This window comes from Macaca mulatta, chromosome 1, assembly GCF_049350105.2.
Source record: "Macaca mulatta isolate MMU2019108-1 chromosome 1, T2T-MMU8v2.0, whole genome shotgun sequence".
Lineage (NCBI taxonomy): Eukaryota > Metazoa > Chordata > Mammalia > Primates > Cercopithecidae > Macaca > Macaca mulatta.
The window spans coordinates 132,951,619-132,973,311 of record NC_133406.1 but is presented as its reverse complement, the minus strand read 5'-3'; the positions used below and the strand labels follow the sequence as shown (position 1 = coordinate 132,973,311).

Below are 21,693 nucleotides of genomic sequence, written 5' to 3'. Positions count from 1 at the left end.
AACGTTCCCCATTTTAGAGTGCTCACGGTCTATTTTCTCCATCTTTATGTCCATGTGTACCCTTCCTTTAACCCCCACTTATACATAAGAACACGCAATATTTGATTTTCTGTTTCTCTGTTAGTTAACTTAGGATAATGGCCTACAACTCCATTCATGTTGCTGCAAATGACATGATTTAATTCTTTCTTATGTCTGCATGGTATTTCATGGTGTATATGCACTTTTTCTTTATTAAATCAACCATTGGTGGAGACTTAGGGTGGTTTCATGACTTTGCTATCATACATAGTGATGCAATAAACATATGACTGTAGTTGTCTTTTTTATATAATGATTTATGTTCCTTTGGGTAGATACCCCGTAGTAGAATTGCTGGGTCAAATGGCAGTTCTCTTTTTAGTTCTTTGAGATATCTCCATACTGTTTTCCATGGAGCTTGATCTTATTTACATTCCCACCAATAGTATATGAGTATTCCTTTTTCTCTACATCCATGCCAACATCTCTCGCTTTTTGACTTTTTAATTACAGTCATTTTGACTGGTGTAAGATGGCACCTTAGTGAGATTTTGCTTTACATTTCTCTGAATATTAGTGATACTGAGAATTTTTTCATGTGTTTGTTGGCTACTTGTACATCTTCTCTTGAGAAATGTCTGTTCGTGCCTTTTCCCAATTTTTAATGGGGTGGTTTGTTGTATTCTTGTTGAGTTATTTGAGTTCCTTGTAGATTTTAAACATTAGTCTTTAGAGGCATAATTTCTAAATACTGCTCCCATTATGTAGGTTGTCTATTTATTCTGTTATTTATTTTGCTGTGCAGAAGCTCTTTAGTTTAAGTCCCTTTTTTTTTTATTTTTGTTTTTGTTGTATTTGCTTTTTGGGTTTTCATTATAAATTCTTTGCCTAGGCTGATGTGCAAAAGAGTTTTTCCCTGGTTTTCTTCCAGGAGTTTTATGGTTTCAGGTCTTACATGTAGGTCCTTAATCCATCTTGAGTTAATATTTGTATGGGGTGAGACAGAGGTTCAGTTTCATTCTTCTGCATATTGCTAGCCAGTTTTCTCAGCACTGTTTATTGAATAGGGTGTTTTCTCCCATTGTTTAGTTGTGTCCACTTTGGAAGGTCAGATGGTTGTGGGTATGTGGCTTTATTATTATTATTCTCTTCCATTGATCTGTATGTCTATTTTTGTACCAGTACCATGCTGTTTTAGTTACTATAGCCTTGTAGTATAATCTGAAGTCAGGCAATGTGATGCCTCTGGATTTGTTCCTTTTGCTTAGAAATGCTTTGGCCTTGGCTATTTGGGCTTTTTTGGGGCAGGGTTCCATATGAACTTCAGGACTGGTTTTTCTGATTCTGTGAAAAATGAAATTTGATAGGAGTTGCATTGAATTTTAGATTGCTTTGGGTAATGGGTGATTTTAACAATATTAATTCTTTCAACCCATGACCATGGAAAATTTTTTCATTTATTTGTGTTGTCTGCAATTTATCCCATCAGTGTTTTATACTTCTCCTTGTAGAGATCTTTCACCTCCTCCGTTAGCTGTATTCCTAGGTATTTTATTTTATTTTGGGGGCTATGTAAATGGGATTGAGTTCTTAATTCGGTTTGCAGCTTGAATGTTATTGGTGTATAGAAATGCTACTGATTTTTGTACATTTATTTTTTATCCTGAAACTTTGCTGAAGTCGGCAATCAGTCTAGGATTCTCCTACAGGAATCTTTAGGGTTTTCTACGTATATGTTCATGTCATCAGTAAAGAGAGATAATGTGATTTCCTCTTTTCCAATTTGAATGCCTTTTATTTCCTTCTCTTGCCTGATAGCTCTGGCTAGGACTTCCTGGAGAGTTGAATTTAACCAGCATCAACTTTTAACCGGGATCAAGATTTCCTTATAATTGGAGGGTGGAAGGCCAAGGGATTATATAAAAGGAAGTGATTATAAGGATTGGACTATGGATACTATATAAGAAGAAATGAGAGGTCATGGGAGGTCAGTGATTTGAAGAATCAAAAAATTATTAAGCTATTAATATCATCCCTTCAGAAACTTAGTAGGATAATGCAGCTCAAGCTATATCTTAATAGGTTCTGTGCCTGTGTGGAAAGACCAGGTATTAAAAAGTAGGAAATGAACAGAACACCAAAAAATAATATAGCAGTTTGAGTCATATTTGAAATACTTTGCATTTATATAATACTCTCATGTTTTTCAAATCACTTTCAAAGATCTGTTTCTTATTTTATTTTCTCAAATATATTATGGCCAGACATAACAGCTTTATCAAAGTCTCAGGAGAGTACTAGAAGTCTCAAAAGAATCAAGTTATTATTAGCCATTTTCTACATTATGAAACATTTTAATGCTATAAAACATTTAAAGTATCCAGTTATCACTTGAAATAAAGTTATACTATTGTATGTTTAGCTAAATATGGTTTCTTATACAATTATTTATCTTTTCCTTTCAAAATTAATAAATTAGTTTTTCAACAAAACCCATAAATAGTTAATGTCACCACAGAAATGTGTACTATTCATTAAATTCAGATAATAGTAGTGATAGTATCACATTTAACATTTCTACGGAGATTCATGGAATGGGTCTTAAACTGTCAAACTTGGGTATCTTACAGATTTGGTTTTTTCCTCAGATAAAGCTTTGTCAGGTAGATTAAATCATGTAGTTCTGGCCATTGGGCAGACTCTACAGAATCCTTTAGGTACCCACAAAGGAACCATACTATGAAAAGTCACTAGCCTTATTCTCTACATTTCCCCAGCTTCATACCTTTGCCCACTCTTCACTCTATTCCTTTCACCTAAAATGCTCATTCCCTCCTATTCCGTTTTGTTTTAATAAACTCTACCTGCCCTAAGCAAGATTCAGAGTGCATGTCCTGTAGGACATTTTTTCTAATTCCCCTCATGTTAAATGAAGTTCTCCTACTTAGATTGCTTTGTGTCACTGTTTTTTCTCTGCACATACTATTTTGTTCTGGTTATCTGAGCATATGTTGTCTTACTTACTAAATAAGCTTCCAGGCAACAAGCTTCTATGTAGCTGTAGAAAGCTCCTAGATGAATTTTTGCACATAAAAGATACTTTTGAACAAAGCTCTGTTAATTCAATTAGATGTACCAAGAACCAACCTGGGTTAGGGAACCTGAAGAAGGACAGCAAGTAAGAGACCTCTTCCGGAGGAGGGGACCCAGGGGCAGGGCTGTTATTGCCCCTCCTCAGGAACTCCAGGCAGTTCTCAAAAAGTCCTTGGGAAGCAATTAGGTTTGAGAATTGAGTTTCCTTCCTTCAATCACTGCTCTCAAAAGGCTCTAGTCCCGAAGGATTGTCTTTATTTCAAACTCTCAAACAGAGAAGGCTCTAGAAGCCTTTCTGACTTCCTCAGGAGTCAGTAATGCCAGTATAAATAAGGTGTAACTCAGAGCGGTACAGAGGATTGGTGGGAAATGCTTGTTGTTTTACAAGGGATTTTAATTTAGTAACCTGTAACTCTATGATCATTGGTGGTAGTATTATTGTCAACCTGGCATGCCTTTACTACTAAATTTATTTGGGTATTTTCTTACACTGTCTCCTAAATTGGAGTCTCAAGGCCACCTTCTCCCAGTACTCTCCCTCTCCTCATACTCGCCTCCCCTCTGACTTCTTCCCGTCCTCACACTCACCCTTCTCCCTGTGCACGTACACATGGTGATACAGCTCACCTCAAATAAAGGAAGTGGCTTGGCTTCAGGATCCCCCCTTTCTTCTTTCCTCTCTTTTAGCAACTGGGGTCCCAAAGTTACTGACACTGTTTCTGGTTATCTTCTATGCTTCACCATTTCCAGTATCCTCTGCTTCTATCCAAATTTGATTTCATTCCATCAGGACCTTGTTCTCAGCTTCCTGTTGTAGTAACTAGCTCTCTAACCAATGAATACGAAGTTTTCTGATGAGTGGTAGCATATTAATTTTTTAAAAGTTTAAAAGTTAGCCACCTCTTATTATTATTTACTTGACAACACTTACTCATTTTTACTCTGGTCATCAAAATATAATATTTGAAAAATTTTATGTAGGCCAAAATAGTAACTCAACACCTAGCCAATTTCCTGACACATAGGTAGACTAACTCAATCAAAATATTTATTGAATGAATGAATGAAAGAATGAATGTGTGTTCAAATAGTGACTGTGCTTAGCTTCCTAGTGGGATAAAATAAAAGCAAGATATTGATGCAAGAAATATTTTTAAACAAACGAAATTTGTAGTATCCTGGTTGACCTTCCTTATAAATGTCCAGCTAGGCCTACTCCCATATTCCAAGAAGGCAAAACAGATACCCCACCTAGTTACCACTCGCACTTTTGTGATAATTATTTCTACCAACAGAGACTTTGTCATTACCATTTATTTTAAAAAGGTTGAATTGGATTTACAACTTCTTGCTCTAGACGAGATGCAAGAAAGAAGAAATCTGGTCACCCTCCACCCTTCCCCAACTACTCTCATGATCTTCTTCATCTCCCTGTCTAGTCATTACCACCATCACTCCTAAGCCTCAGAGACACCTCTAACATATTAGAGAAACCAAGGAAAAGAAATGTGGGGTTACAGTAGCTGCCTAAGTCTTCTTTTATAGCAAACTATTCTTGAAACTTAAGAGAAAAGGAGGAAATCTGAAGAGCACTTTTTCACACAAATTATCTCCCGACTTTTTGTGTCTTCTCTCACACATACACATACAGATTTGGTGTGAAGAAAGGCTTAAGAAAGCCATCTTCTCTTAGCATTGGGGAAAAACAAAATAAAGAATTGTTTAGTTGTCTAGAACTCTATTAAATTTGCCATGATGTATATGAAACCCCGATTGATTTGCTGTCTTGGCATGATGTCAGAGAGCTACAGGAGCCATGGTGATGGTACTCAGACCCTCAACGCTCACAGAACCCCCTCCCACTTTTTTTAAGGCTGAAAAGATGAAGAGAAAATAAGGGAAATGGTGCAAAGACAGTAACATTCTCCATCTGCAAAAATAAAAAGAAAAAATAGACTTTTGCATCACTGGAAACTGAGGCTTCCCAAATTTTAAAAGGCGTACACCTGCAAATGCTTCTGTTCATCTTGTCTGCCAAGAATTAACAATCTTCAGTCTTGTTCTGAATGTCCGACCTTTCTATCCCGCTTGAAACAGATGCTATTTCCATGCCAGTCACAACCACCTGTTGCCACCATGTGTCGTGTTGAATCACATATATGTAATGCCATTCCACCATCTTTTCTCCATCCCTCATTTTACCCAAGCATGTAGTATGCTATTATTCTGCTACTGTATACACTTTGTATACATTTCTGTTCTTCCTTGCAAGATTGTGAATGCTTCGGCCACTCCAATCGATGCAGTTATATCGATCTGCTAAATACAGTCATTTGCGTGAGCTGTAAACACAACACTAGAGGGCAGCACTGTGAGTTATGCAGGCTGGGCTACTTCAGAAATGCTTCTGCACAACTGGACGATGAGAATGTGTGCATAGGTCAGTTCCATTACAATTTCAGCTATTGTTCTGTGCCTTTTGAGCTACGGGGAGATATTTAGGGTGGAGAGGCTGGTGATACGCACCGTGGTTGAACCAGAATGAACCTTCTCAATGGAGTCAATATCCTTGTGGTGGACTTAAAATTTACTTGTATTGGTTGAAATCATAGTTGGGGGATATACTTTGAATCCTTATGTTGTTGCTTTAAATATGATGATCTCAGAAATCATGTTAAAGAAATTAAGAATTTTCTTTCTTTCTTCCTGTTTTTTGTTTTTGTATGAAATTTTAAAACCTGATGATTCTGAACTGATCTTATAGCCTTAAATTATACATTCAACTTTCAAAATAGAAACTCATTATACAGGATTTAATTATAGATATGAAAAAGTGGGGTATATAATTGGCGATCAGTGAGTATTGATAGATTGAAAATGTTGCTATTTGAAATTGAAAATAACTAGCAACTGGAAATGTAAAAGTTTGTCTGACTTCTTCATCCATAGCAATGAAATTCCATTTATTGAATTTTCCTACAGCTCCCAAAAAGGAGGAGTAGTTTCTCAAAAGTATTCTAGGCAATTAATTATCTTAGCCCTGGAAAACTGCGTCCGCAGAGGTGCCTGAGCACTTTACCTTTCCTCCCCACCAGTGACTACTGCTCATGGCATCTAGGGAGGACCAGGCGCCTTTCCCACCCAGAAAATCTACCTTTTACGTAGTGAAACCTGTCTTTAAGAATGTGGGGATGCCAATGGAAAAATAAGAAACAATAAATGGAATTTCACTTCATAATTCACGCTTAAGCAGTGCATATATTTGAAATGCTGAAAAATATATGTGTAGCCATTATCACACCAGTAGGTAGCTATATAGGCACCCAATTTTAAAGGTAGACTTTTTCACATTGAGGTATGTTCAATAGGATACACAAGCTGAAAAATGACAAGCAATCTTTTTATCAAGAAAAGAAATCCAATTCGTATTTCTGTGACCATTGTCCTCTGATTGGATCGTCAAGATCCGAGTGTCACAAAAAATAGCTGTAGAGTTGTTTTTAATCAAATTGGGCCAAATATATATAATACTGTTGGTGTCTACAGTACTTTCTATATTTCAAAGCATCTCCTTATTTATTTTTTGTCAATTAGGAGATAAAGTACTGGACTTAGAGGCCAGAAAGCTAGGCTCAAATTTCAGTTTGCTATCTCATAGTTGTGTGCCATAGGTAAGTCATTTGAGCCTTCTAGTCGGGTGAGGATCAAATGGGATGCACAGGAAACGCTTAGTCAACTGTGAACCTGCTTGCAGATGTCTTGTTTTGTTTTTACTTAATCCTCATTAACAAAACAGTGGGGTAAGTATTACACTAATTATTTCCCCTATCTTGTCATGGAGAAGAGTAAGGCAGATTGACCCAAATCTTACAGCAAAGGGTTTCTGACTTCAAAGCTTAAACACTTTCTCTCAACCACTGACACAATTAGCAAAGCTAAGCTTGTCAAACTTTTACTTATGGTATGCGTCTTGAATAACAGCAGCAATTCCACTCTGAGTTTATGAACAGAAGTTCAATTGTCTTCATAACACTTGGGTTACAAAGACTTGAGGATATTAATAAAAATCAAAAGACATGTAGATGTCTAAATTTTGAATGCAGAGTACATTTTACTGAATGTCATTTGTAAAAATATATAAATGTCATGCTATAAATAGGTAAACAACAAAAAAGCTAAAATAAATAGGAACACAGGATAAAAAACCTAACCATTTTTACAAAATACATAAGATTAAAATGTTTTATAATATTTAATATTATTTTAAATCAATCTAATAAAGGCCTTAAAAGAAAAGATTTTATTCCATAAAATTTCTCTTATCAGGTAACTTAATATCACAGTATATTTTATTTAGAGTATTTTATTATTAGGAAGTTTGGCCTTTTTTCCAGTTCTGAGGTACACTGTGAACTCCAAATCTGCTTCTCTCTATCCTGTTTTAAGAGGTATATAGTTCAGTTGTGAATCCTTATTTGATTATCTACAGACTAGAAAACAATCCATTCAGCGTCTGCCTTTTAAATCACATAAACTAAGAAGAAGAAATATGAAAAACAGTATCAATTTTGTATTTATTTTTACTTTTAAAAATCAAGAATAGTTTTATTCTCCATTTCTAGAAAGCTTATTAATTAAAATTATACACTTTTGGAAAATTCCATTTTATTGAGTTAAACCTGTTTCTATTTAGGATTTTATACTTGAAACCAAACGAAGTACTTGGTGAACACAAAGGGGTGCATTCTTAGGTACTATTAAAGTTAGCTACATTAGGCCAGACGCAATGGCTCCTGCCTGTAATTCCAGCACTTTAGAAGGCCCGGGCAGGTGGATCACTTAAGTTCAGGAGTTTGAGACCAACCTGGCAAACATGGTGAAACCACATCTCTACTGAAAGAAATAAAAAATTAGCTGAGTGTGGTGGCCTGTGCCTGCAATCCAAGCTACTCAGAAGGCTGAGGCAGGAGAATCACTTGAATTCGAGGGTGGAGAGCTGAGAATAGCGCCACTGCACTCCAGCCTGGGCTACAGAGTGAGACTCCATCTCAAGAAATAAAATAAAATAAAATAAAATAAGGTAATCTTAGCTACATTATTCCCTCACCCACCCTAATTTCCTAAATTATTGCCCTTTTCTAAAGGAGAAAATTGTGTTTAAAGAATGAATTGAAAAATCTGGCTAGCTGATAGGTACTAAGGTCTATCTTTTATCTGTAGTGCTTATATACAGACAATGAATTAATAACAATTTGCTTAAAAAGCTGTAGATTTCACTCACGCTGCCTGAGGCTCTGAGGGCAGTGATACTGGGGCTGCCTGTGCACAATGCTGGAGTTTGCCCTCTCAGGGCCGTTGGAAGCCTGTGGCTCCATTGCTAAGGTTTGCCCTATGAGACTATTTCCACAGTTAAGATTCCTAAAGGGCTTGAGGCAGGACTGAGTATTAAATTTGAAAGGATACATCAGAAGTAATTGAGAGTTAATTTTAATACCATTTTGTATAGCAAGCACTAATGAAAATGAAGGGATATTTACCCCATTCACTTTCACAGAATAAGGCACTAATCCTGGAAAGTTTGAACTTCATCTAAGTCTTACCTACATTAAAAATAAAAAAAGAGAACCCTTTGCCAATTCTTTAACAACGGACAATAAAATTCACCACCCTTACTGTGAAGGAACAATTCATATCTTTGACAAAATGTAGGCTCTGTGTGATGAAATAGATGTTGTAAAATACTTGCATCATTTTATATTATGGTAAATATAAAATGCAACAGGCTATTCCATGTTGCCACCGTGATTGCTGCTTCATAATTACTGGTGAATTTGCCCATTTCTTGTACAAATTCCAAACACAGACATGTCTCCAAAGATACATATAATTACCCTGTGATGACGCAGCAATTACATGAACATGACATCCTTGCATGCTTCTGTTTCATGTAAACTTGAGCATTAAGCAGGAAGCTAGAGGATATATGGTTTGTGACCTTGAGTAATCACTGTTAATATTCCTGCTAACAAACTTTGCATCACAATGAAACAGAGTTCAGCTGCTGCTGCTAAGCATTTCTTAAAATTATGATGTATTATTTTTAATTCCCCTTTGAAACCCATGATCCGGTAATCAGAGGTACCTTTAATAGAATAAGTTGAATATAAGACACTTTTAATACCTATAAATCAATTCTAGTATAACTTTTAAATCAAGCCCCGCCCCCCCCAGGTATTTGATGTTACTTTGTAATCTAACAGTCCTGATGTTCTTCCTAATTTCATAGAATAAAATATGATCCTCCAAAGCTCTTTGCGTTATTCCAGCATCCACCATTGACCATCATTCCATAAATGATACTTGTTAAAAACTGAATTATTTGTTATGTAAGGTGAAGAGAAGGTCACACCCCTTCTTGTCCTTTATTTTCATGACTGCAAAACATTGTACTTACCCACATTTTCCTATGACAATGACTGGGAATATATTATGGTTTAAATGTTCTACTGTTTTGTTTAATTTTGTTTACATGTTTTGCCTCTAAAACCTTATATTAATGAATGGTCATGGGCTTATTGGAGGAGTATGTGAATTAACGTTGGCCAGATGTAACTCTGCTTACTGGCTTACAAAATGTTGGTGACTCATTGTCAACTTACACACTTTAAACGGTGAAAAAAATTACAGTTTCGATATTGGTACAAATTTATGATGTACCTGTGTACAGACAAACATTAAAAGCTTTCACAAAATTAGTAGTTTAAAATATTTTTAATCAGCTTCCATATACACATGCATATTAAAATAGAAAATGTTAATTTAAAACAAAACTCTAGTTGTTAAGTACAAACTAAGCCAGGCAAGGAGAGAGCATTTTAGAGTTTATTAAGTTTTATTTTTCCCTACGTATATAACTATTCATCATATAAATGTTTGTTTTATAAGAATACTGAACTCGAAACCTGACTTAATTAGCATAAAATAAATCATAATTCTAAGATACTCCACATTTATTTGAAGAATATATAATTAGTGTCCATGACACAAACTTAGAGTCAAACCCCTGGATCCATCCATAAGGCTAAACCCTGAATCCCCATAGCAAATCTAATATGCTAAACTTGATTATATTAAACTAAATTTTCAAGACTTCTCTCAGTTAGTTGGATGGTATAGTTTTGTTTGGTTTGTAGTGAGGGAACTGCTTAATGTACCCATTTTTAAATAATGGAAACTGAGAGGCACAATAACTTCCCCAAAATTATTGGAAGAGTAATGAGGAAAGGAACTTTAGCTCACAGTACCCAAAAGCTGCAAGCTACCTGCACTATCTTTCCAGCTAATAGAAGCCTAAAGGATATCCATTTCTGGTTCAAGCTTTAAGCAAGATAGAACTTCAGAAGTAAAAATATCCTATATAAGAATGCGTGAGGAATCAAAAAACACTCTATTCACCTTTTATTTTGCAAAGCTATATTGTCCTGCCAGCAGACATTATAATGAAAAATATACATCTTAAATTATAACTATGTTGAAATTGATTTGTTATTACAAAGTTTATTTTTCTTTCATGATTGTTAATCTGGGCTGCATAAAAGCTGCACTGATATGCCTAGCAAATACAACATCTAAAGGCTCATCACAAAATAGTATATACGTGAATAAGTTAAGGTGCTGTCCCAAATCATAAAGTAAAACTACCTTTGAATGAGCAAAATGCATTCATATTGTACTTTTAAAATGTTCAGCAGTTCTCAAGTACTGAGTGCAATGGCTAAGCCCATTTGAATAATTTAAAACACATTTTACACTGATGGCATATTGATTTATCCTTGATATACAAACTTCTCATGGTATTTATTAAACCATCTAAAAATATCCTAACAAATGGAATCTCCATTACGATCTGTTACCAGTGAAAAGCATGTCTTATTTCCTTGGAAGTTTTCAGTTGATTTCCTCTCATATCATATCATAAAAATGATATCATGGAAGGCTAAGCAAATAAACAAATGATCGTGAAATAGCCATATTTGCCAAAGCATTTCATTAATGGACATCTTTCTTTAAGTAAGTGATGCATTTAAGTACATGACGCTCCTGTGTTGATAACCTATCAGCCATGCAGACTTGTCTCCAGCCTGTGTGTTGTCTTGTTTCTACAGAGTGTTATTGTAACCCTTTGGGCTCAATCCATGATCGTTGTAATGGCTCAGGATTTTGTGAGTGTAAGACTGGAACGACAGGGCCTAAGTGTGATGAGTGTCTGCCGGGAAATTCCTGGCACTACGGCTGTCAACGTAAGTAACTCTGGGAGCTGCCCTCTGCCTGCTGCAGCATGGCTGATTCTGCTTGGCTAGGCCGGTGTGTGCAGCTTCTCAGAGCAGAAAAAGATCCAAACCGCTGACAAGTTTTAAAAGCTACTTAATGCTGCGGCCAATGTATGGGAGAGCAATCCATCAGCTGTCCAGCTGGCTTTTTTTGAAGCCCATCTTCATCCCCTCAGTTAGCTGGAGCAACTTATATTGAAATATTGTATGGAGATCCATATACCTGGCCAGACCATAAATTAAGTGGCACAATAGGGACCCAGCTTGGAAATCCTCACCGCAGAATGAAGGGTGATGTGCATGTGGTTAATATATTTCTTGAAGTGAAAGTTACCCTGGAGCTCCAGAGTTCATAAATTAAATGATATCTACATAACTTATTACTACCCTTGCTATCATACCCATCACTGAATCTTAACTGAAAACCTAAAGGTAATAAATCTAAGGAATGTTTAAACATGGGGTAAAATAAATGACAAAAAACAATATTGATTTTAAACCTCTGAGGTTAGGCACTATACGGGGAGCTGTGGACAAATGTCATTTGGTTCAGCCCCATTTCTCTTGAGATTACCAGGTCTTCAAAGCTTGTCAAGGCAGGTGGCATGTCAGTGTGTACAAGGAACATGAATTTTAAAATCAAGGCAGAAGGTTCCTTCTGTCGTTTATAACCTTTTCTGCTTTTGAATTCTGAACTAACTTTCCATGTCATCTATACATAGGTAGTTTGCTAATATTAAAGAACCACAAGACATATCCTGTGTAACAGTGTGATTCAATAGAAAATCAAGCTAGCCACATATGTAATTTGAGATGCTTTTGTTTTCCACATTAAAAAAGTAAAAAGAAATAAGAGAAATTAATTTTAATAACTATTATATTTAGCTCAAATTATATGATACTATTTTTCAACATATAACTACTATCAAAATTATTAAGGCTATATTTTGCATGTTTTTTATTGTCTTTGAAGTCAGATGTGCATTTTATACTTGCAGAAAATGTCAGTGAGGGCTGGCCATACTGTAAGGCTTAATAGCCACATGTGTCTACCATATTGGACAGCACAGCCCCAGTTATTTTTGCTTACTTTTCACTTGAAACAAATGTCAGCATGCAGGAATCATCTAAAGCCAATTTCTATAGAAAACTATATATTATTTATATAATGCAGTAGTAATAGCAACTTTTATACTCTATAAAATAAATTCTGTATGATGAATTCTATAATAACTATGTAGCTCCATTTTCTATAGAATATTATAGAATGTTCTCTCTGCTACTTATGGAATACATAGTTATCTGGCAGCCATACTTCTAAGTAACGTAAATCTAAAATGAAATGCCATGGGCAGCAATGAGTTCTGGCAATAAGGTGAAATTTTGGCATTGAGCAGGCCAAGGTTAGAATGGGATCCAGGAACTGGGGACTAAGGTCTCCATCCTTGCTGGAGAGGAACACTGAAAGATAGTCAAATAGTCAGAAGTCAGGCTGCACACCTGCACATAAGGCCTAGATAAAGCCATGGTTTAAAAGTTTTGCGTGCTGTTGTTTTCCAGAAAGTGCTAGTCCTTAGTGCCTGGGAGAGTTGGTGGATCCCAGCAACCCTGTCAAGTGTCAGGGCTCAGAGGGAAGCTATCAATCATGGCACAGCTAGACCTCAAGGCCTAGAGCAGGCCAATAGTCAGGAGAGGAGAAGGGCAATAGGCAAAGGAAAAATCAAAACCAGCACCAAGACTCAAGGCATAAAGAATAAGGAGACTTTGTAATTAAGACACACTTCTCAAAGAGATCTCAAATAAAGCTCCTGAGGAAGCAGGACCTAAAGAATGGGTTGCTGGAGTGTACTCAGCATAAGACTTGGGAGAGGAAAATAAATAAATCCTGCTTTGGGAAAATGCATCTCAAAATGGACCTAACCCAATTTTTCTGTATTAATTATCGGAGTAATGTAAAAGATATGATATTGTCACCAACGTTTCCCTTCTGGAATCAAAAGACTGAATTTAAGCCTTACTCTACCACACACAAATCATAAAACCCTCTGTGCCTCAGTTCCAGAACCTCACATATTTGTTACATAGATCACTGAGATGATGAGAGAAAATGCATTTATTCTTTTGAGTATGTGTTGAGTACCTACCATGACTCAGGCACTGGGCTAATGGTAGGGCACAGAAGGATGAAAAGAGGGAGGACATGTGGACATGGAATTCACCTCCAAGTGAGAGGCCTAACAATTATGATAGAAGGTAATCAGAGCTCAATAAGAGGAATGTACATGTTATTTATTGGTGAAGTCCAACATGGGGAGTAAGGCTTCCATGAGAAGTGACACGTAGTTAAGCACTAAAGGATCAGTGGAGCTTTCCAGGATAGGAATCTTGCTTGGGTAAAGGTGATTGAGATAACACACTGTGTTCCAGAACGTGTGTGTGTGTGCGTGTGTGTGTGAGCATACACATATGTTGGGAGTAAGGGGAGATGTTAAACAGCATCCAGAGACTAGATTATGTGGTTTCATGAATCCCAAACTAAGTCATTTTATGTTGTCGGGGAAGAAAATGGGAATCCTCATATGAAGAAGATATGGGTTCCATCATATGGTTTTAAGCAGAGAAATGAAAGGAACAGATTTGTTTTTAAAAAGATTATTCTAGCTACTAAGTAAAGAAAGGAATGGAATGGGTTGAAATTAGATTTGATATATAAATTTAACATCATCCAAATGCACCTTTGAGAACATAGGAGATTTTTCTCACTCTGAAATCTTTCTTCCTTCTCTTAGACCCGCCCACATAGGGCTGGTATTCTATGTTAAAATATAGAAATTCTTCTGTCAGTTAGTAAATGGCTACTTCACCAAGATTCTGAAGTGCCTTCCCCTGGGATCTCTTGGGCTGTCACCAAAGATCAGCAATAACGGGGTAACGCGTGTCACAGTAGCATGCCACTAGCACCTGCTCCAGGATTATAGTTGATGTACATTCTGATTAGTTGGTGCTGGAAGGTTGATATGTACTTTTTGTTTTCATTTGGTTCCTGTCCTCACACACATGAATGCACTCAAAAATGCCCCTCGAGTGCATCCCTGTCTCCCTTTCCTCTCTCCCACTGCTCACCCCGACTTCCACTTGCCCTGAGTTGAACCCATCCTTGGATTTGGCCACAGTATTAGTAGAAGAGCTATTAACCTGGCAACACGAAATCAACGCCAAGCAGAAAACCAGTGGGAGAGTAGGGCTGACAGTGGTATTGCAGTGATGAGCTGAAAGTAAGCAGACATTTAGGTAGGCACTGCCAGGGAGGCAGTAGGAGATATCAAGAAGAGTCCAAGGGATCCAGGCCCAAGGTTCCAGTCCTCCCAGAGGATTATCAAAAGGAGCCATGTGGAATTGTGATCCAAAAGGACTTGGGTTTGGGAACAGAAGATTTAAAAAAGGGATTCAGCAACTGACACTGTTGCCTATATTCTGTGAATAGAAAAAGTGACTATGCTTGAGTAGACTCTGGATTCATACAGACCAGGGTCTGAATTCCATCTCCACTTCTTATGACCTGCAAGACTAAGAGGAAATTACTTCGACCGTCTAAGCCTGGTGTTTCATCTAAAATGGGGTAATAATATGACCTAACACATATAGTAATTGTGAAGGTTCAAATACAATAATGAATGTGAACCTCATAGTACATAGTAAGCACTCAATTATTATTACTACTTCCAAGCACATGTGGATATGCCACAGAACTAGGCAAGAATTCATGTTCAAAAGCTTTCATGCAATGTTATTGCAGAACTTGCAGCAAATTCGGCCACTATTGAAGAATCAAACTGTTGACCTGGGGGCTTCTAAAAAGCCTCCTGGTTAGAGACAAGACTGATTCAAGAGAGTGAAGCAAAGCTGACCCCAAAGCAATTATGGGGTTTGAGCTAGGAACATTTTAAAAACTCCAGGCTCACCAGCAAACTTTCTGCTTGAAAGGCCACCAATTATGTACTGTGTAAATGTAGGCAAGTCGCTCTGAATTAAAAGGTGAAACACTTATAAACCACTAGAATGAATGGTCTTTAGACAGCACAGAACGAATAACCTAGAAAAGAAAACAGAAATAATAAGATTTTAAGGAGGCCTGGCAGAATCAAAATTAGTGTTGAGGTTGCCCAATAGAAAAATGAAACATTGGAAAGAAAGAAAAAAAGTTTTAAATGACCCTTTTGAAATCAGAGAAGAGGCAATAGCTAGGTTCCAGAGAATAAAATTGAACCTTCTACATAGGAAGCAGCATTCCATGCTTTATATAAAATATGATGGGTTAACATGTATTGGGAAGTAACTAAATAGTTGTTATCAGCACCAAAGAAACTGGACGTAAAGGAGATTTGTGACTTTTCAGTTTGGGAGAGTGGAAATAGCCACTTGTAGAACTAATGTGACTGGTGAGAAGATATGTTGTCTTCCTGGAAGATGTATGTAAGACACATGGGAATATCCTGCAGGGTTTATTAAAGCCACCAATTGTTAACTTGAGTGAATACTAATGGTACTTTCAGAAGAATTCATAGTCTGCTTATTTAAGTGAAAGTCAAAAGATTTGTTGATATCAGTTAATGTTATGATTTTGGAAGATACCAGAGCTATAGGAAATAAAAACCAAAGTACCATAGCAAGGTGAAGACAGATCACATCCTTCTCTCACCACAAGTGGGAAAGGCTTTCCATTTTTAAGGAACCATGTGAGTAGATTGGGTCCACACGTGTAATCTCGGATAATCTCTCCTTTTCAAGATCTTTAATGTAATCACATCTATAAAGTCTCTTTTGCCAAGTGAGGTAAGAGGTTCTGGGGATTAGGATGTAGACATCTTTCAGAACACATTGTATTGTGCTTATCATAATAATAATCAAGAATGTCAACATTTCATGCCAGAGATAAATATGCAGGTGTTATGAAGACGGAATGCAACTCATGCTGGGGATAAAGATATGCAATGGTAAAACATATTCAAAAGAAATACATAAAAGGATTTAAGAGGAGTAATGTATGTTAAGCAGGTATAGATGTGCATTGTGCATTACAAGGTAGAGATAGTGAAATATGTTTCAGTCAAGACCAAGGACTGTATAACAAAAGTATTGTGAGAGCATATTGTAGACCACTAGACTATTTAGAGGATACATTGTTCAGAGGAAAATTAGAAAATTTAAGTATTCTATCTTCCAAAATGGGGGAATTCAAATATCAGGAGTTCTGCTAAAAGATTTGTTCTGGTAAAACTGTTGACTTGCATTAATGAGAATTTCTTTAAGAGTGGAAGAAGCACTCTGGGGAACTACCACTTGTTGGTAACATGGAGAAGGCATTGTCACATAAGGGAGCAAACACTATTAAAAATCTAAGAGATGGCCGGGCGCGGTGGCTCAAGCCTGTAATCCCAGCACTTTGGGAGGCTGAGACGAGCGAATCACAAGGTCAGGAGATCAAGACCATCCTGGCTAACACGGTGAAACCCCGTCTCTACTAAAAATACAAAAATCTAGCTGGGCTAGGTGGCGGGCGCCTGTAGTCCCAGCTACTCGGGAGGCTGAGGCAGGAGAATGGAGTAAACCCAGGAGGCGGAGCTTGCAGTGAGCTGAGATCCGGCCACTGCACCCCAGCCTGGGCGACAGAGCGAGACTCCGTCTCAAGAAAAAAAAAAAAAAAAATCTAAGAGATATTGTTTTAAACATTAAGAAAAATTCAAAATATTCCTGGGGGAAAAAGGTAGGATGTTAGACCTCTTTAAAAATGGGTGTGCACATAAGCACATACACATACAAATAATCACTTTTATTAAAAATGAAAGCATAAATTCCCAATAGACTACCTAGAAAAAAATGAGAAATTTCTACATTAACCAACTTGACTATCAAAGGCTCTTTCTTCTGACGTTTTGATGAACATTATTTGAGTCCCTACACTGTGTTGCAAATTTAGGCTAAATAATTTGCAAAAATGCAGCTGGCATAGGGCTGTGTCCACATAGTTCAAATGACAAAAATGTAAAGATGTTAGCTTACATTAAAGCTCAATTTTAGACAACAGTATATTATATAAGTGGCAAAGGAGCAAACAATTTCAGGCTGAACAAAGATCAAAGGAGGTTATAGTCCCACTAAAACATGAACTGAGCAGCCCACATCAAGGGGCCAGTCCTTGGAAACAGCTTTCTAGCATTGCAGACAGTGATGTAAGAGAGTCCCTTCTTTGATGAAAGTTTTTTCATATGAAACAGCGTTGAAGCAGCTTGATAACATATGTTACAGATGTCAGCCAGCGTTTGGAGGGCTAACAAGTAGATGTGGTTCAGGAAGATAGAACAGGGACCATGACTAATGGAGATGGGTTTCAATTTAGCATTTTCCAACAGTTAGACTTTCTAGGTGTCTGAGAATGTAGTAGGTGCATTGAGTAATGACAACTTCCCCAGACTCTGGAGAAGTTCCAATAGAAGTTGAATAGGCTCCTATCAGCGATGCTTTCTGGAGAATTTGGCTTAAATGAGAAGCTGAGTGAAAACTCCTTAGGGCCTCTTCAACTTTCCAGCTTTAACGTCAGACCACACTCATGCAGCAGAGGGGAGGCATCGTAAAGGTGCCCACCTCAGTTGCTAGTAAGAACCACAGTTTGATCACTCAGCTGTCCCCTACACACTCATCTTTCTTAACCCACCGATCTCAGACTCTCATACTTCCCACTAGCCATATTCTCAGTCCTCACTTCTGGTTTCCAAAAATCAGAAACTAGAGACTTAAATAATTCCTTTTATTCTAGGGATTAATTGGTTCCTATCAAACTCTTCTATTACTATAGTCCAGGAGGTTTTCTTTTTTCCTCTTTTTTTTTTTCTTTTTTTGTTTTTGGAGGGGATTAACTACTACAGTCCTGACAACTTGTGATCCTGAAGGTATTAAGATGATGCTTCCAATTGCATCTGTGAGATGAAGATTATACCTCCCTAGACAAATACCTTGCGCCTAACTTGTAATTTTTCAATTGCTTCTAGTTGCTGTCTCTTCCTATTTGTCGTGTTACATTAAAATGTCCAGTTCACATTTCACCAGTTGACCTCACACTTTGAATTCATTGACAGGCAGCATGCCGCTTAAACAAGGATTTGTCTGTGATGCTGCAGAGCATCTGTAGTTGCTAGACATATGATTTCCCTCATTTGGCCCTCACATCTCTATCAATCTCTATCACTACAAGTTGGTCTCATCAATAAAATGAATGGCGTCACTGAATCCAAGTTTTTAATTTCCTTAGTTTCATTAGTTTCCAATAGCACCTTGAACACAGCATCGTTTCCCTTGCTAAGCACCACATACATAAGGGTGATGAAAAATAAATACTCAGAGCAAGGCACTTGATGTTACTGTGGTACAACTCCTAAGGGTGGGAAGGAAGTGCTCTTTAAACAGAACCAGTAGGAGCCTCCCAGAGGCAATTTAAAAAGGAAAATGTTAGAAAGACAGAAGATAGAAAGTGGCAATTTGCAGGAATTACAAATAAGCTGGTAGTACTCCTGGGGGCAAAAAAGGATCATTTTGTCTGCTAGAAGAGCAAACCCCAGGGTTGCCCCCAGTTGTGAAATTTCTCTTGATTCAGCAGGAAGATGCCACACCACTCAGTCTTCCTAATAGCCATTGCATCCAGATGCAGTTCTTATTTTCCCTTGATTCTTAATGTAAATTTAATTTGGGATTGTTCGCAAAAGCCCACAGACCTCTAAAACATCCGGGACCTGATGCTACCCCTGAGCATGGAGAGTCCGGGCTTCTGCTGTGGAAAGAACTTTAACTCTCCACACGCTAATGGCTCCATTCAGAGCAAACACAAAAGGCGTATACTGATGGAGCTGGCTTGAAAGCAGTGAGTTGTTCTGAATGTACTTCACAGTAGCATCATATCCTAAATACATTCAAAACCCACAGCTCCTGAATTGCTGAAGCTTAGCCTAGGGCAATGCAGACAGTGGACATACCAGACAGCAATTCCAGGCACTTGCTGGCATTCTGAGGCTTGCCTACTATTTGGCCATCCTGTGCTCAGCTCAGAGAGGGGCCTCCACTTTGACCTGGGTGGGCAACTTTTCATATTTACTTGACAATCCATGTTAATTTCCCCCTTCATTTAAAGAGAAAATGGAGAAGGACATGTATGCCCAAACTCCACCATTTCACACCAGAGAACCACCGAAGCTTGACAGTAAAAGGTGTGTGAAATGCTAGTGCTCATGGAAAAATGCAGGCACAGTTTTATCTGCTAGTAGCTGAGAATCAAAGCAACAGCCTGATCCTACCTGATAATAAGATGATAAGAAGGCCAAGTGATAATACAATTTGTGAAGCTCTCTTCTTACATAAGTACATAAATGGAGTTTCACCTTGGGCCATTCTTTACACACTAATGAGTGTATGTGTGAGTGAGTGTGAGAAAAATATTTCAAAATTTTCTAAAGCTACATATATAAAGATAGTGTCTAAATGTGAAAATCAGCCCAATTGCAAAAGGGTCATCCTACTTGAAACTTGCAGAATAAATATTTCAGTTAAACGTTTAAGGGCAAGTTCTCACCCCCAAGCGGAACAGAATCCTGGGGAAGAGGAGTCACAGATAGACTATGATGAGAGGGTTCCTGAAAACTAAATTCTAGGACTCAATACAATGAGGTGAAAAGGAGCCTTAGATTTGGAGTCGGGGTCTTATTCTGGGTGTAACTCCACCACCTCTCCAAAGAATGTTTGCTCCAACATCAGCCTTTGAATTTCCTTCTGTGAAATCCTAGAGAGAGCTTGGATATTGCAAAAGTTCCTTCTTGGACTGAAATTCTGTAATCCTGAAATCTTACAAATGGTCCCATCAGTTTACGTATAGACTTACTTCTAGTAAAGAATTATTATTATTTTAAAATAATAAAAAGTGTTACTTATTGAGCCCTTTGTTGTATGTGTCAGGAACATTATCTCATTCCACAGGAGATTATTTTCCTTATTTTATAGATGACAAAACTGAGGTTTAAAGAGGATAATTCCATCAACTCAAATACCTGTTAAGTGGCACACCAGTCACTAGTGAATATTTATTGTTAATCAAATGGCATTTTATAGGATTTTGTCACTTTTACTTTGCAGATGGAGACAGAAGCTTTGATAATTTACTCCAGGGGTCAGCAAATTCATTCTGTAATGGGCCAGATGGCAACAATTTTAGGCCCCGTAGGCCATACAGTCTCTGTTACAGCTATTCAACTCTGCTATTTTACTGCCATAGACGATGCTAAAATGAAACAGTATAGCTGTGTTCCTGTAAAACTTTTTTTATGGACGCTGAAATTTGAATTTCATGTAATTTTCATGTGTCAAGAAATATTCTCCTTTTGATTTTGTTTCAGTCATTTAAAAAAGGTAAAAACCATCCTTAGTTCCTAGACCACTGTACACAGGAAGCAGGCTGCATTGGGCTTGCAGATCACAGTTTGATTTATTCCAAACTCAGACAGCAATTCAAGATGAAGAAACAGAGGACCTGTTAAATAAAGAATGTGAAGCAGAAGGCAGGAAAGAACATAAAAGAAACACATTTCATTAAAATGTGTCCTCTGGCTTGACATGGGTATCACAGGAAGTTGAACTAACTGGTTCTTATTTACAAGGCCCTAACTGATCTTAAGAAAAATGTTAGGGTTCCCAGAAATGTGAGGGCTTTGACCATATAATTTCCAGGACAAGATCATAGACATAGTCAGTGCCATCTGTTTAAAGGCTTGAAGAGCCAGCCGAGCCAATTTAGCATCAATTTAGTACAATCAGCAACTAATGAAAGAGAAGTCAGGGTGGCCATAATATGATCGGGATTGCTCATGTTGGTATAAGGAATCATTCAGTTGTATTCTGCAGGAACAACCCGTCACCTTGAATATCAGCAAGAAGCTCTATTTAGAGACAATTACAGTAATAATATCAGGTTATAATACCATGTTCACAGAAAAAAATACATACAGAACATGTTCAGAATATAGGTTTTTACTGTTGCCTTTTAGTATCGGAGACAATTATTCTGAACACAGTGCATGACAGTGCTGTGAATGTGAACCCCTACCATTTCTGCCCAACTCTCTTTTCAGTGTGATTGAGCCCATTGAACCCGAGAGATTCTGGATTACCCACAGGAATAATGTCATAACCCATCACTGTTAAAATGCATATA

At 37.4% G+C, this 21,693-nt stretch overlaps 1 protein-coding gene across 8 annotated transcripts in view; it reads left to right on the top strand.

The window, feature by feature from the left end:
• NTNG1 (netrin G1) overlaps window positions 1-21,693 on the top strand; it is a 352,669-nt gene that overhangs the window by 293,869 nt on the left and 37,107 nt on the right. For 2 of the 8 annotated variants that reach the window (XM_015146203.3, XM_015146237.3), the window contains 2 exons: window positions 5,387-5,554; window positions 11,280-11,414. The exons of the other annotated variants lie outside the window; for them this stretch is intronic. In XM_015146203.3, coding sequence (XP_015001689.1) covers window positions 5,387-5,554; window positions 11,280-11,414 — 303 coding nt within the window. The remainder of the gene's footprint in view (window positions 1-5,386; window positions 5,555-11,279; window positions 11,415-21,693) is intronic. 8 annotated transcript variants of the gene reach the window in all.